Source organism: Maniola hyperantus, chromosome 2 (assembly GCF_902806685.2).
Source record: "Maniola hyperantus chromosome 2, iAphHyp1.2, whole genome shotgun sequence".
Lineage (NCBI taxonomy): Eukaryota > Metazoa > Arthropoda > Insecta > Lepidoptera > Nymphalidae > Maniola > Maniola hyperantus.
In genome coordinates this window covers 380422-396791 of record NC_048537.1, presented here as the reverse complement: position 1 = coordinate 396791, position 16370 = coordinate 380422, and the positions used below count along the sequence as shown (strand labels likewise).

General features: G+C 41.8%; 1 protein-coding gene across 1 annotated transcript in view; it reads right to left on the bottom strand.

Moving 5' to 3' along the window:
* LOC117988956 (cell adhesion molecule Dscam2-like) overlaps positions 1-16370 on the bottom strand; it is a 184579-nt gene that overhangs the window by 18989 nt on the left and 149220 nt on the right. Inside the window, exons 9-16 of the mRNA XM_069505182.1 lie at positions 11820-12030; positions 4327-4480; positions 3638-3786; positions 2785-2875; positions 1974-2152; positions 1004-1149; positions 499-634; positions 12-131 (exon numbers count right to left, since the gene is read on the bottom strand). Coding sequence (XP_069361283.1) covers positions 12-131; positions 499-634; positions 1004-1149; positions 1974-2152; positions 2785-2875; positions 3638-3786; positions 4327-4480; positions 11820-12030 — 1186 coding nt within the window. The remainder of the gene's footprint in view (positions 1-11; positions 132-498; positions 635-1003; positions 1150-1973; positions 2153-2784; positions 2876-3637; positions 3787-4326; positions 4481-11819; positions 12031-16370) is intronic.

Here is a 16370-nt window from a genome sequence, read left to right as displayed (position 1 = left end):
ATATCTGATACCTTGTGCTTTCAACCAGGTTATCCTTGGCTCCGGATATCCTTTAGTGGCACAATGCGCGACGATCTGAGTACCGAGCAGCGCTGACACGTCTTGAGGTTCATAAACCCAAGAAGGAGCCACTGAAACATACTTAATTTATTAAGAGTTATTGGCATTGTAGACTTTAGATAAATAAAGCTTCAAAAATCTATAAAAGAACCAGAGTGAGAGAGAGAACATAGCTCAACAAAGTCACGGAGCTAAAGCAGCAATGCTGGAAGACAATAAGTTTGAGGAACTGATATACGTTGGGGTCCTAAGATGCTTGAATGTCGATTGGCGATCTCATACTGGAAAGCGCAGAATCATGAGATCCAAAGACATTGAAGGACTATTTCAAGCGAGTTTTTGAAAGTCTCTGGATGTAAGTGGGACAAGATCGTATTCTGTGGCAATCCCTGCAAGAGTGCATGATGTTCAGGCATTTATCGGTTGATATGAACTGACCTTTTACAGCAAGTCTGGCCGTGTGGTTGACTTCAGCAGCACTGTTGCTGGCCACACACGTGTACTCTCCGCTGTGCTTCGACGTCACGTGCGAGAAGATCAGGAAGCTGAACTCATCTAAAGATTTCTCTTGAACCTAGTACAAGAAACAGAAAATGATTGAAGATTTGAAACAACGGACTCAGTCACTGTATTCTAGTTTATAAAAGGACGACAATCTTGCTCAGAGAATATTTTGACAAAAGTGAGACTGCTTTAAAAATCCATCCAATCCATGAAAAAAGGAACCCATCATTTAAAGGGTCTCAACCAGAAATTGAGTACCTTCAAGGCAAGAGTGAATAGTTTCTTCAATCTAGATCTCATCATTGGCTTTCCATTTAAGCATGATTTTTGTCAAGCGCAAACCTTTCTTGTAATGAAAAGAATACTGCACTCACTACTTAATTTATGGCTTCTAAATTTGGAATCACAATTTTTTTAACCAAATGATTTTGAATGTTACCTGTAAGTTTGAAGGCACATGCTGACCATCTTTGAGCCAAGAGAAGTAAACTGGTTTATCCCCAGACGTGATGCCGCAGAGCACCTGTATCGAACTTCCTTCCACCAGGTCAGCGGGGAATGAGAAACCAGCTATCTTTGGTGGATCTGGAATTGTGAGAGAACTTTTAATGTTACTTAATACGAGAGTTAATGTGGAAAAGGTAAGTAAGGGAAATAATTTCTTTAAGAGATCATCATCGTCATCATTAACCGATAGACGTCCACTGCTGGACATAGGTCTCTTGTAAGGACTTTCACACGTCACGGTCTTGCGCCACCGCCATCCAGCGGCTCCCTGCGACTCGTCTGATGTCGTCCGTCCATCTAGTGGGGGGTTTTCCAACACTGCGGTTTCCGGTGCGAGGTCGTCTTTAAGAGTTACAGAAATTTAATAATGTTAGAATTCATATAGGTAGGTCCTTTAAATAAGTTTGGCTGAAGATTAAATTGACGTTTTGATAGCTCCGCATGGGAAATCTGTATTTTTTGTGCATGTGCATATAGCTGATAGCTGCATCTGTAGTTTTCCATGCTCCTCTGTCTTAACATGGTTCCACGTTCTAAAAATCCCTTAGGAACACTTTAATTTTCCGGGATGAAAAGTAGCCTATGTCCTTCCCCTGGATGTAAGCTAACTCTGTACAAAATTTGATCAAAATCGGTTAAACTGTTGGGCCGTGAAAAGCTAGCAGACAGACAGACAGACAAGTCACACTTTCGCATTTATAATATTAGTATGGGTTCGAATAGTTACCTCTCTTTTGATCGACATGAAGCTATTGAAAGGCTTTACCATACTTCTAACAAAAATGTGTGCACCCTTCTGCGATTACTGACCCGAAGGTATATACAATTATCTTACAGGAGTATACCTTAGTATTTGCTGGCTTGGCTGAAACCTTTCCTAGGGAAAAGTCACCTAAACTTACTTCTAACAAAAATCTGCACATCCTTCTGCGCGTACTGGCCCGAAGGCGCGGACACCCTGCAGGAGTACACCCCAGCATCAGCGGGCTCGGCCGGCCACAGCAGCAGCTCGCCGCCACTGCCCGCCAGCGCCCGGCCTGTCGACCCCACGTCAATACCGCCACGTTGCCAGCGGATGTCACTGCAGGATACAATTTCATCGCCATTTTATAATTTTGCGTCAAAAAATCACGTGCTATCCTCGAGGTAAAGTTAATTTTAGGAATCCTTATAACAAAATTTTCTGTGGAACTTTGGGTAACTCAACCCTGTCCAATGGTTGGATCCCAACCCTTTACAAGTATTCTCCAAACCCGATTTGGCATTTTATCAATTTGTGACAAAAATTGTAAATCTATATAAAAAAGGAAAAAGTGACTGACTGACTTACTGACTGACTGACTGATCTATTAACGCACAGCTCAAACTACTGAACGAATCGGGCTGAAATTTCGCATGCAGATAGCTATTATGACGTAGGCGATAGGCATCCGCTAAAAAAGGATTTTTGAATATTCAACGCTTGAGGGGATGATATAGGGGTTTAAAATTTGTGTAGTCCACGCGAATGAAGTTGCGAGCATAAGCTAATTGTAAATATACAATGAAAGATTAAAAAGAACTCCATCGAAGAATTTATGACAAGTTATTGGCAAATTAAACATAACAAGGCTATGTCTTAAAAGAATCTGGGAACTGGAAAGGTTCTACAAGCTACAGAAATGAACACAAACGAAACTTATAGTCTTACTAAACAAATGCACCTCCATCAACCTGATTGGAAATCCAGAGTAGGGGCAGTAGAGGGTGGTGTTGACGCCGGCCACCACGCGCACCACCCCGATGTTCCTGATGGACGGCGGACCTGCAACATTTTGTTTTATTTGTAGATCAGATCGTTGGAAAGCTTGGAGCACCGCAGAGACGTAAGCTCTCATTGCGTGTTCTATCGCCTCTATAATGGGGAGTGCTCTGAAGAGACGTTTGATCTCGTTCCACCCTCCTTTATCTACAACCGCACCGCACGCCACCGCAAACAATATCACCCTAACCACCTGGGTGTGTGGTGCACTTCGACCGCCCGTTGTGCCAGCGCCTTCTTTCCACGCATATGCAAACTGTGGAATCAACTTCCTGCAGCGGTGTTCCAATTAGATATTCACATGGGGGGTTTAAAAAAAAATAGATATAGCGAGCAAACGAGCAGGCGGGTCACCTGATGTTAAGTGATTACCGCCGCCCATGAACATTTGCAGCACCAGAGGAACCGCCGATGCGTTGCCGGCCTTTTAGGAATTTGTTGGTCCACCCTTTGAATAACCCCATGTTGTAATCTAGTGGGAACACCGCCGATGGGAGTTGGGAGCGGAAAATGTTCATGGGCACTTAACATCAGGTGAGCCGCCTGCTCGTTTGCTCGCCAAAAAAACGGATCGATCTGGTTTTTTATTCCGACTGTGCAGTCTATGATGGCTACGGGCTAACTTGGAAAGGAAAGGGAAGGGCAAAAATAAAAAAAATGCACAAGGAAGGCAGCCATTAGAGAGGAGATGCGTAGTACTTGACCGTGCTAGACCATAACAGTTCTTCCAAGAGACGACAGAGAAGAGGAGAACTATATAGTTACCATAAACATTAAGCCGTGTAGAGTGTTCGACAGCGCCGCGCGTGTTGTGCGCACGGCACGTGTACCGCCCGCCGTCCTCAGGCCGCACAGAGGTGATGTTGAGGTAGCTCACCACGTCGCCGTTGGGGCTCATGAACTGGGATATGCTTCTGTTAAGGAAAATTACAATAATGTGGGAAATGTTACAAAAATTTTGCGCATGGCTTTCGTCATTGTCGTTGCAAAGGAGAAACTGTTGGACTTAGGTGTTTCGCAAGGATCACCACAGAACGAAATCTTGTATCGCTTGTATCTAGCGACTCGTTTAAGGTCAGAGTTCATCACCTAGTAGAGGGAGGGCCTCCTAACGCTGTGCTTTCTAGTGCGAAGTCACCATTCTGGTTTCAATACTATGTAATTTAGTATGGATTCAATGGGATCATCAGTCATTGGGAAATAGGGAGAGGTAAAGTTGGAGTTTCTCTACGTGATCAAATCAGAAATGGGTAACCGACATAGCTCAACCGATTGCAAGCCTGAAGTAACAATGGGTAGGGCACATAGTTTGAAAATCAAATAGACGTTTGGGGTCCTTAGGTCCTCATGGCGACCTCATACTGGAAAGCGTAGTGTTAGAAGAAAAATCGAAGAAGTAAGCAAGTTGAAAAAGCTTATAAGCCGCCAAGTTCCTTGCTGCACTGATGTTTTACCTTTGTGCAGTATTATGTTCCTCCACCGGCTGCATGTCCAGCAGCCAGGTGAAGCGTGGGGGCGGAGACCCTGAGGCCGAGCAGTGCAGCGCGAGAGCTGGACCTGGGTGTAAGGCTTGCTCGATGAACGTGTAGTGGAGCTCAGGGGCAGTGTCTGGAATATGGAGCGAAACAGATGTTAGGGAACTGAAGGTGTATTGAGATGATGATGGAGGGGAGTAGAATTTGATTCTTTCTGAATCCGATCCCCGCAACTACGTTCGCGTGGACGTATAAAAAGTCTTTGGGTGAAATCTATAGAGCGCAATTTGACTTTGCTCTGGCTTAAGATTGAGTTAAAACGGGACAGATTTATGTGAGAGATATACATCTGTCTCGTTTTAACTCTGTCTATGTCAGAGTGCGCTGTGTAAATCTAAGTCCTTCCCTGGGATGTAAGCTAACTCTGTACCAAATTTCATCAAAATCGGTTAAACTGTTGGGGGTGAAAAGCAAGCAGACAGACAGACACACTTTCGCATTTATAATAAGGGGTTGAATTTTCAAAAATCCTTTCTCAGCGGATGCCTACGTCATAATAGCTACCTGCATGCCAAACAGCCCGATCCGTCCAGTAGTTTGAGCTGTGCGTTGATAGATCGGGAATTCGATTTGAATTTCCATGTTCGTTGAAAAAAATTAATCAGTATCCATTCACTTAAAATAATTAAAGTTGCGGCGTATTTTTTTAATAAATAACATTTTTGCGACGTCATACCCAGAATTACTTGTGGTGGTCCCGAAGGACAGCAGCGGTCATAAATCAGGGGTGTCAAAACAGAATCCAATCAACGCGGGGGAATGCTCAGTGCTCAGTGCTCAGTAAACAACGAAGCGGACGACGTATGGCGGCCATTCATCATCGCAAGTATTAGTGACGGGATAAAACCTTTTCAATATTTTGTGTTATCAGCAGATGTTTGTGACTCGTCAATCTGAGGTTAATCTATCAGTTTTTGGGTTTCGTATCCGAAGGGTGCCAACGGGACTTTACCACTAAGCCTCTACTATCCGTCCCTCGGTCTGTCTGTCAGCGGGCTGTATCTCGTGGACCGTAATAGGTACTTAGAGAGTGGACATTTTCACAGAATGTGTATGGAACCATGGTTTCAACGCAATAGCAATTTCGAAATAACGTTATTTTGACGTCAGCCGAAATAAAAATATACCTTCAGCTCGAAACTTCAGTCTAGTGGCAGCTGACGTCACTAAAATGGCGGCCACGCGTATTAGCAATTTGCGCGACGCGGACTATATGTGGGCCTGGGATCAAATTTCCAACCTCGCGAATAGAAGGCGGGCTTCTCAACCACTAGGTCATCACGGCTAGTTCTAATTACGTAAAAACCAAGTTTAGACAGAAATTCCATTAAATTGGAAGTCAATAAATACTCATTAAGTAGGTACAATGGCAGTCAGACAATCGCCGCCATAGCTCAGAGCATTACAGCGCAGTAAATGAGCGTGACAGAGAAATTATGAGCTACTAAATTACGGCGTGAGCTCGTGAGCTCTTTATTGCTGTACACTGATAGGGTTGCCACTTTCCACAATACTGAGTTTCTTACAGTACTAAGCATTATGAAAATGTATGGCACCGTTGCCCCCTGCGTCAACGCGTGCAGCCAATGCCTGCTTCAGACTTATTTTAAAAATATTACTCATCCATGCACTTCTGGAAAAAAAAAGAGATAATAAATATTCGTAGGTTTAGTTTTAAGATAACTTTAAATTATTACCACTATAATATAACTTAGCTATTTGACTTTCAAAAAGTACATTTATAGGTACTATGAGTTTGTTGTGGTCTCTTCTCAGACCTGGGCACGTTTAGAACCCTCGCAGCTTTAGTTTACGAAATTAATTATCATCTTACAAATCTTACAATTGTCAATCAAAAAGTGTACAATATTGAATTTTAAATTTGAATAAATGATTTGTTTTGAGAATTACACCTAGTTACTTACAATATTTAATTTTGTTGTTCTTTTTAAATAAATTCTTGAAAAATTAATGCTTTAAGCCAGTCGTGATTCAAATATTTTTGATTCTAAAAATTCAAAATAAATGTTCGGTAGTGCCAACCCTAGACAGCCGGATGTCCGGCCGGTTGGTCTGACAGGCGATCAGTTAGAGCTTAGGGCAAGTTATTATGTTTGGCGATCGATGTGTTCGAAGCTTCATTTTGTCAATTATACTTTGTATCTCACTTTGTATAATATCCCAACCATCATGACCTGACATGACATGATTATGATATAAACCTTTTTATACGCCCAATCATGATCCCAACTCAGTAACTGTATCAAGCTATCTGAACTTAGTACCTACTTACTACTATCATAAATTAGTGAGCCTAGAAAAAATGTGAGAAGAGAAAGAAGATGTGAATGTTTTTACCGACTTCCAGAAAGGCGGAGGTTCTCTATTCTGTCCAAAATAATTTGACATTAATTAAAACAATATAAACTCAGAATCTAAATGTTATATAAGAACTAGCTTATACCCGCGACGTCGTCCGCGTCGACTGCAAAAATTTCAAACCCCTACATTAGACGTTGAATTCTCAAAAATATTTTCTTAACGGATTTATACGTCATAATAGCTATTTGCATGCCAATTTCAGCCACACCCGTCCAGTAGTTTGGGCTGTGTGTTGATATTTCTAGTTGGAAGCTGTGTCTAGTGGTTGTGACGTCCGCCTTCTAATCGGAGGTCGGGGGTTCAATCCCGGGCACGCACCTCTAACTTTTCGGAGTTATGTACGCTTTAAGTAATATTAAATATCACTTGCTTTAATGGTGAAGGAAAACATCGTGAGGAAACCTGCCTGCCTGAGAGTTCTAATGTTCTCAAAGGTGTGCGAAGTCTACCAATCCGCAAATGGCCAGCGTGGTAGACTATGGCCAAAACCCTTCTCAGTCTGAGAAGAGACCCGTGCTCTGTAGTGAGCCGGCGATGGGTTGATCAGGATCAGGTTGATGGTTCAGTCAATCAGTAAATTTTTTCTTTTATTATTACGTCTATTACCAAAACCGTTTAGCATAAATAGCATAAATAGCTCACTGAAGCGGCTTCCTATATCACTTCGTGCTGTCACGAGCACACAAACATTTGTGTTAATATTCGAACGCATTAGAGATGGCGGGCGCTGCGCCAGGACTCGGGAGGAAACTGTGAAAACCGCGAAGATGTAAGGCTGGAGTCATTTCCGTACCGTCAAGATTTGACGACCTCCGTGGCGCAGTGGTAAGCACTGTGGTCTTACTAGTGGGAGGTCCCGGGTTGGATTGCTGGCAGGGGTCTGGAATTTTAAAATGTGGCTCTTCTCAGACCTGGGCGCGTTTGGAACCCTTGTAGCTTTGGTTTTATCACCACTATATCATATCATCTTACAAATAAAAAATTTTGACAATCAGGAAACGTAAAATTTTACCAATTCTGCATAAATAATTTGAGTTTGAGTTTATAATTTCTAAATTTCTGGTCTGGTCTGGTCTACCCGGAAAGCCGTACCACCAAGTGATTTAGCGTTCCGGTACGATGCCGTGTAGAAACCAAAGGGGCATGGTGGTATATTAAAAACCGCTATAACCCTTCCAGGTTAGCCCACTTCGAATGGCAACCAAAAGCGCAGCGTCGAAAGACCCCCACAGTGGACAGACGACAGCTAACGAGTTGCAGGGAGCCGCTGTGTTGCCTTGAGCGAGAATCTCAGCTGTGCTAGTGACGTCTAGCCCCCAAGCGGGGAGAGTAAGCATTTAAGGGACGAGGAAGAGACAAAATAATGTGTAGGGACTAGGGAGTCAAGAAGGCGCCCCGGGAAAACGCCACACGAGCGGAAGTACCGAACGAGCGTCCTCCCGCGATTCGGTCCATATAACAGAGATTCGTGGGGCCATGGGAGGTGGAGGGTTGTCCATGGAGAGAATTTAGTATACGGTCTTGTCGGTTACTCTGATCCTCCTTACTTGTGATTTTATCACGTTATTACTACACGTCACGAACTTGTTATATAGGTATTAGGTAACTAATACTCCCGTTATCGAAACCTAGTAATATGCAGCCAAAATTAATGTTCAGCAATAGATCTTAGCGCACTACCACAGAGTACTAATATTAGTATAATTTATAGGATCCCTGTCTGGATTTACTGAATTTACTACCTACGGTATAAACGTTCAATTGCAATTATAAAATTTTAGTTTTTGTTAAAAACCTAACCTAACCTAATAAATAAACCTTATAGATAACAGGTAACAAAGGTGTAAAAGTCCTTACGTCAAAGTATAAACTGTAATTTTTAGGGTTCCGTACCTCAAAAGGAAAAACGGAACCCTTATAGGATCACTTAGTTGTCTGTCTGTCTGTCTGTCCGTCTGTCTGTCAAGAAACCTACAGGGTACTTCCCGTTGACCTAGAATCATGAAATTTGGCAGGAAGGTACGTCTTATAGCTGAAATTTGGGGAAAAATCTGAAAACCGTAAATTTAGGGTTAGATCACACAAAAAAATTAAATTGTGGTCATGAACTAATAATTAGTATTTTCGACTTTCGAAGTGAGTGACTATATCAAGTGGGGTATCATGTGAAAGGTCTTCACCAGACCTTCATCTAAAACAGATTTTTATTTATTTTTATGCATCATAGTTTTTTAATTATCGTGCAAAATGTCGAAAAAATACGACTGTAGTACGGAACCCTCATTGCGCGAGCCTGACTCGCACTTGGCCGGTTTTTTTTTGTAAAATATTTTCTTCGGAACATTATTAGATATCACGCCATGCATTGCCAGACACTTGCCGTGGCTTGGAGGTCTGACTCACTACTATAATAATTATATGAGAAGTCATTTCGACATCCATTTTCTACGGCCACGGCACCTTAAAACTAATTGTTATTTAATTCACATTGTTCAGCTTCAATGTCCCGTATGAGTGACATTAAGCAAATGTTCCGTGTGTGTCTGTGTGTCCACTGTCCGGGCGTGTCCACTGTCCGGGCGGGTCCGGACTCTGGACGCAGCGGCTGCAGCGCTTTAATCAATAACCGACAATCCCACACACAATCTATGGCTCGATTGCAATTTACGTACATTTATACATTCGGCCTTTGTTCGCCTCTGACGTAATGGCGGAACGATTTTCAGCCAAAAAGTTTTGGCTGAAAAATTTATTTTATTGGAGTAATTTGACGTATGATGAGCTTACACAATTTATAACATTATTAATACCCTATAGGTTTCTTGACAGACACACAGACAACGAAGTAATCCTATAAGTTTTCTTTTTGAGATACGGAACCCTAAAAATCACCATGGGTCCCTTACAATTCCGAGTAAAAACAAGAAATTTTACCCGATTAATCAGTTAAGAGCCAGATCAAATTAAAAGTTTTAAGCACTTGCTTACAACGAAATCAATTAAGAGCAGTAACGCTCTATAGAGGCACTCGGACGGGATTTTTGCCTCACTTACCGGATAAGGAGCTTAGTTTTAGAGCTTTTTTACATTTTCGGATGAATAAATTTAAATACTTAATTCCGAAAATTACTGTTCAGGATGAAGCTCCGAGCTAAATCTAAATTACCATTTTATTAACTGGATTCTTCGGACGACGCGACGCGGACGCGGACGGCGTGATCTCTTTGAAAGAAAAATGCTTAAATGGATAAATTAGGAAGAACAGGACAATTAGAAATATATAAAAGGAAAAGGTGACTGACTGACTGACTGACTGACTGATCTATCAACACACAGCTCAAACTACGACGGATCGAGCTGAGATTTGGCATGCAGATAGCTATTAAGCTGAAAATCAGCGCTGTATGTTCTTGTGCAACAAGGCATACAGCATAATGCTGAGCTGGGACCCTTTTTTCGGGTTGTGCCACACAATATGACAGTTTGTTCCGGAGCTTCTTTTGCTTGTTCTCAGGTGGAAGAAGCGCCGGAGTAACCAGCTCTTAGCTTTAAGTTTTGATGTGTGGCACAGTTGTATAAATATACGTCTTTTCTTTCTTTCTTTTCTTTCTATTATGACGTAGGCATCCGCTAAGAAAGGATATTTGAAAATTCTACTCCTAAGGGGGTGAAATAGGGTCTGAAATTTGTGTCGTCTGCGCGGACGAAGTCGCGGGCATAAGCTAGTAAAAAATATAGCTTTTTCTGTATTCTTAATTAAAGGTAGAAAGTCACTCGATGCCAAAATATGTATTTGATTCTCGGGCGGCGTATATTGAATTCCCCGCTACGCTTAGATTCTACATGAAAATTCCTCGCTGCGCTCGGGATTTTACCAAAGAATTCTTCGCTTCGCTCTGTAATCAAAATAACAGCCTCGAGGAACAAAGCAAAAACTTTGGCCATTATAACACAAATAACTATTGTTCTATAACAAAGTAATTCTAATTCTATTCTATAGAATAGAAATCGTTTATTATAATAAACGATGGTAAAATTAAAAAAAAAAGTATAACAAAGTAATTCTAATTCTATTCTATAATAAACGATTGTAAAATTTAAAAAAAAGTATTGCAACGGATATTGGACATAGCAAGTTGTTTACAACACTTGGTAAAAATAAATAATTTAAGGTGATTTGATAGACCCAGCCGCGAAAATTCAAATTTCAGTTAGTTTTTCGAAAATAGTAGACTAATCATACGTCGAAGGCTTATGGTAATAAGTTTTTCGCGCATAACATTTATGCATCTACATGTTTTTCCATAAAAACTTTGGTCAAAAATACTCATTTACTTTATATTTGTTCCTGAAAGATAATTTTCTGAATTTTCCCAGATTTGCACAAATATGAAGTAAATGAGTATTTAAAGGTGAACAATACTTTTGACATCTCAGTTTACCCATAGAGTTAAAATGGCGCATGAGGAGTCATTTTGTACGGACTATAACTTCACGAGTTCTTGTTACCTATTTACTTCGCGAGTGAGAGCTAAGAAGCTTAGCTTCACGGCTTTCCTTTAAGTCAGATGAATAAATTTTAATTTTCATCCTAGAAACTTAAGTGCATTTTTCAATAAAGTGAGGAACAAAAATCTCATAATATTAAAATTGCGTAAAGTAACTTGATGTTTAAGTGAATTCACGAAACAAAGTAATTACCGTTAACTGTGCGCTGACATCACGTTTATTTTATTAAGGACGGTGGTCCACACGGTAGGAGATTGACTGCGACGCGGCACCGTCCGGTCGCTCAAAACATGCGGTAGTATGCTGCGGTATCCAACGGCATGCCCTCGCATTCCATTGCATTTTCTCAATCGGCCACATGCGGGTGGCTACTGCAGCATGCGGACGGATAAAATTCCACGCGATTCGATACGGGTTTGATGTGAATCGTACTTTATAGAGCCTTACTCTTTACCTGCAATGTATCGCTGCAGCAATCAGCATGCATTCGCCCCCATACATGTACAAAGTTAGACACTGACCTCCCAGCCTGAGTTCCGCGGCAGCCTGCGCGCTGTCCAGGTCCCGCTCAGCGAAGCACTGGTACATGCCGCGATGCGCGCGCACCACGCCGTGCACGCGCAGCACGCGCTCGCCGCCGCCCACGGGCACGCCGTCGTGCAGCCACCGCACGCGCGCGTCCCCGCCCTCCACTGAGCAGTTGAATTGAACTGAGCTGCCTGAGTTCGCCACCTGATGCAACAACAAAAAGTTTTTTGAACCTTCATAAAAAATCAAACTTATCAACATTCAAAATCTTTTTAATTTTTAAAGCCTTAATTAGCTCAATGGGCAAAATCTGCTGAAGTCCTAAAACCTAGTCAACGATTCAAAAATCTAGGTACTATTTTCATTTTCTTGGAGGTAAAAGAGAAATCTTAAAATTGCAAATTATTTTTTTATAGGTATTTTAAAAACTTCTGTAACGCTTTTTTTGTAAAAGCTGCATAGCATTGCACCTATAAGGTATTTAAAACAAATATTATTTTTTGGGTGGACTTGATATAATAAAGGTCAAAAACCATAAATACCTAATTATTTTGTTTATTGATCTAGCTATTATAGCGCTAGATCTAGGGACAAAGAAGCATACATACTGGTGTGAATAAATAATTAAGTTACATATTTACTACTGGATGGATCGGGCTGAAACTTGGCATGCAGAATGCAGCAGATAGCTATTGTGACGATTTTTGAAAATTCAATCCCTAAAGAGATAAAACAGGGGTTGGAAAATTGTGTAGTCCATGCGGACGAAGTCGACAGACAGACATGACGAATCTATAATGGCAAACGGACGTAGCCGAATGGCAAAAAACTAAACCCTAAACGAAGCGTTGAATTATCAAATCAAATAACATTAGATAACAAAATAAATGTTATCTCACGGATCACATTCGCTGAGCGACGCGACGGCCCTCAGCAAACTCTCGCCAAACTTACTTTTAACTTACTAACTTCGGTAATGGCCGGCGCTTTAACGCAAATGGTATTTTAATGCGTTTTAACGGAATTTTGATAACGCTTTGATAACAACTCCGACATTGTTAACGGAGGCAGGTGCGATGAATTAGTGGTTAAACAACAGTTAGTACAATGTTTCAAACTTGTTAATTATTGACAAGTTGGTTAATTCTGACGTGCGCTGTAACCTCTTCCAAGTTTCTTATGTGTTTCCTACCAATTACAACTCGGGTATCTTTAAAACAAGAGTGAATAGGCATCTTCTAGGGGGGGGGGGGACGGGGGGGGACGGGGGGGGGAACGACACTTGACTCTAATAAAAATTAGCACTTTAAAACATTGTATTTTACAAACGGATCTAGAAATCGAAAAATAGTAAAGACTTTTCTTACAAAAGTTTTCAATAAGGTTGCAGAAGAATTGAGCGTCAAAATACAAGCTAAGCTCTGGAGCGCCCCTTAAATAATAATGGATATTTTGCACTTCAGATTGAATTTCAGAGGTTTGATAGGTATTAATAAAATACGTTTATAAGGATAAAATAAATCTACTTGACTGAGACTCTTTATTTAGAGCCAAAGTCAAGAACTATGCTTCGAGATTCTACATAATCTTTCAATAAGGTTGCAGAAGAATGAAGCGTCGAAATACAAGCTAATCTCTGGAGCGCCCTCTCGCGCTAATCCGAGTAGAGAGTTGGTTCCCGCGACGTAACGCGTAGAGACGCGCGTGAATTATTCATGGAGCGCTCCTGTATTGACTTGTAACGGGTAACGCGTGGCAGACACGTAATGGATATTTTGCGCTTCCAGATTCAATTTCATGGGTTTGATGTTGAAAAAACAAAACCGGCCAAGTGCGAGTCAGGCTCGCGCAATGAGGGTTCCGTACTACAGTCGTATTTATTCGACATTTTGCAAGATCACTCAAAAACTATGACACATAAAAATAAATAAAAAACTGTTTTAGAATGCACAGATGAAGACCTTTTATATGATACCCCACTCCTGATTTGGAAAGAATGAGGAAAAAACTTAGACATCTTTTCAACAGAGCCAAAAACACCAAACAAGAACAAGATTGGGACAACTATAAGGAGGCCCAATACCAATACAATAAACGCGTCAGGGAAAAGGAAAAAAACTCCTGGCAAAAGTTCTGCACAAGCATAGAATCAAACGATACTGCTGCTCGCATACGCAAGATTCTAGCAAACGATAACACCCGCACACTCGGCTCGCTGAGGAAAGCTGACGGAACATACACCAAGAACGACAAAGAGATAAGCGAAACGCTCATAGAAACACACTTCCCTGGCTGTAGAATAGTAGATTCAACAGACTGGGTGAACACCCTTGGTCACCATCCAATAGAAGAGGATTGGGACCTTGCCAACAACATAGTCACGCGAGATAGAATCAGCTGGGCTATAGACACCTTTCACCCTTTCAAAACAGGAGGGACCGATACCATTTTCCCAGCACTTCTACAATGGGGAAAACTTCAACTGATGCCCTGGCTGGAAATAATATACAGGGCCTGCATAGCATACAAATACATCCCAATGGCCTGGAGAGAAGTGAAGGTGGTCTTCCTACCAAAACCTGGTAGGAGTGACTACACATTGCCAAAGTCCTTCAGACCAATCAGCCTTACATCATTTCTATTAAAGACGCTTGAAAGACTGGTCGACCGGTCTCTCAGGGACAGAACTTTAAAGCATATACCACTACATCCCAACCAACATGCTTACAGTACGGGTAAATCAACAGAAACCGCATTGCACTCTGTTGTGTCCAAAATCGAGCATGACTTAGAAAACAAACTATCGACATTAGGCATTTTCATAGATATTGAGGGAGCCTTTGACAAAACAACTTTTGATAGCATTGACAAAGCCTTGGCACGATACAAGGCGCCAAAAACTATACGCAGCTGGATAAGAGTAATGCTAGAACAGAGAATTATACAACTAGACATCAACGGAGTCACAAAAGGTATAGTAGCGAGAGGCTGCCCTCAAGGAGGTGTTTTATCACCAATCCTGTGGAACCTGGTAGTTGACGACCTGATAACTAAACTAAACAAAAGTGGGTTCTATACCATTGGTTACGCGGATGACCTCACCATCCTAATCAGTGGTAAATTAGAAAACACACTATATGAAGTTATGCAACGAGCCTTGCGCTTAATCGAAAGATGGTGCGATGGAAATGAACTTACAGTAAATCCAAAGAAAACAGAGATGATTCTGTTTACCAACAAAAGAAAAATTGAGCTAACAAAACCACCAACCTTGTTCAACACAAGCCTTGAACTGTCCACTGAAGTAAAGTACCTCGGTGTGACGCTGGACAGCAAGCTCAGCTGGAAAAGGCATACAGAAGATAAAATTAAAAAATCACTTACAATACTAAATCAATGCAAACGCATGCTGGGGAAAAAATGGGGACTAAAACCAAAGATAATGAAATGGTTATACCTAGCGGTTGTAAGATGTTCACTAACCTATGCTGCACTTGTATGGTGGCCAAGAACTCTCCTTACAACCGCCCAGCAAGAACTACAGAAATTCCAACGGCAAGCATGCCTCGCCATTACCGGCTGCATGAGTACTACACCAACAGCAGCACTCGAAATTATACTGGGGATTCCGCCCCTATACCTACACATTAAAGAAGAAGCAACACTCGCAGCCTTGAGACTGAAAACCTCGGGTCATTGGAAAGAACACAACACAATGCATACTAAAATTCTTTTGCAAAGCATAAACAAAGAGCCACGTCTGGAGTGGAAATGCGACAGAACCAAAAAACAACACATACTAGACAAAAACTACAAGATAAACACAGGAAAGAATATGAATCCGAGGTCAACACGAGACGCAATAGAAGTGTACACCGACGGATCCAAAACCAAGACTGGCACAGGTGCAGGAGCCTATTGCCAAGAACTGAACATGAGGATAAGTCACGCACTCGGTAAGGAAAACTCTGTCTTCCAAGCAGAGTGTGTGGGCATTATGACCGCGGCTATATCCATGACCAATCGACAGGTAACAAACTTTAAGATTAACATTAACTCTGATAGCCAAACTGCTCTTAAAGCCTTGGCTAGATTCTCGACGACCTCCCAACTTATACAAGACTGCCACAAGGCTCTGCAAACTCTCGCCATGTCAAACGACATCACCCTAAGGTGGGTCAAAGGACATGATGGAGACCAGGGAAACGAGGCAGCAGACGCACTAGCACGAAAGGCTACGACACTGAAGGTGACAGGGCCAGAACCAATCGTACCCATACCCTTCAGTGAGTATAAAACCTGGTTGCATGAACTAACACTAAAAGAACATTCTAAACTATGGGCTAACACAACAGACTGCAGGCAAGCCAAAGAGGCTTTGCCTAACATAGACAAACGTCAAACTAACAAACTACTCCGCCTGGACAGAGGTAAACTTAGGAAGGTGGTGGGACTCATAACAGGGCATAGCCCATTAAACAAACACCTTTTCGTTATAGGTGTCACCGACAGTCCTCTGTGCAGGGTCTGCATGGAGGTCGATG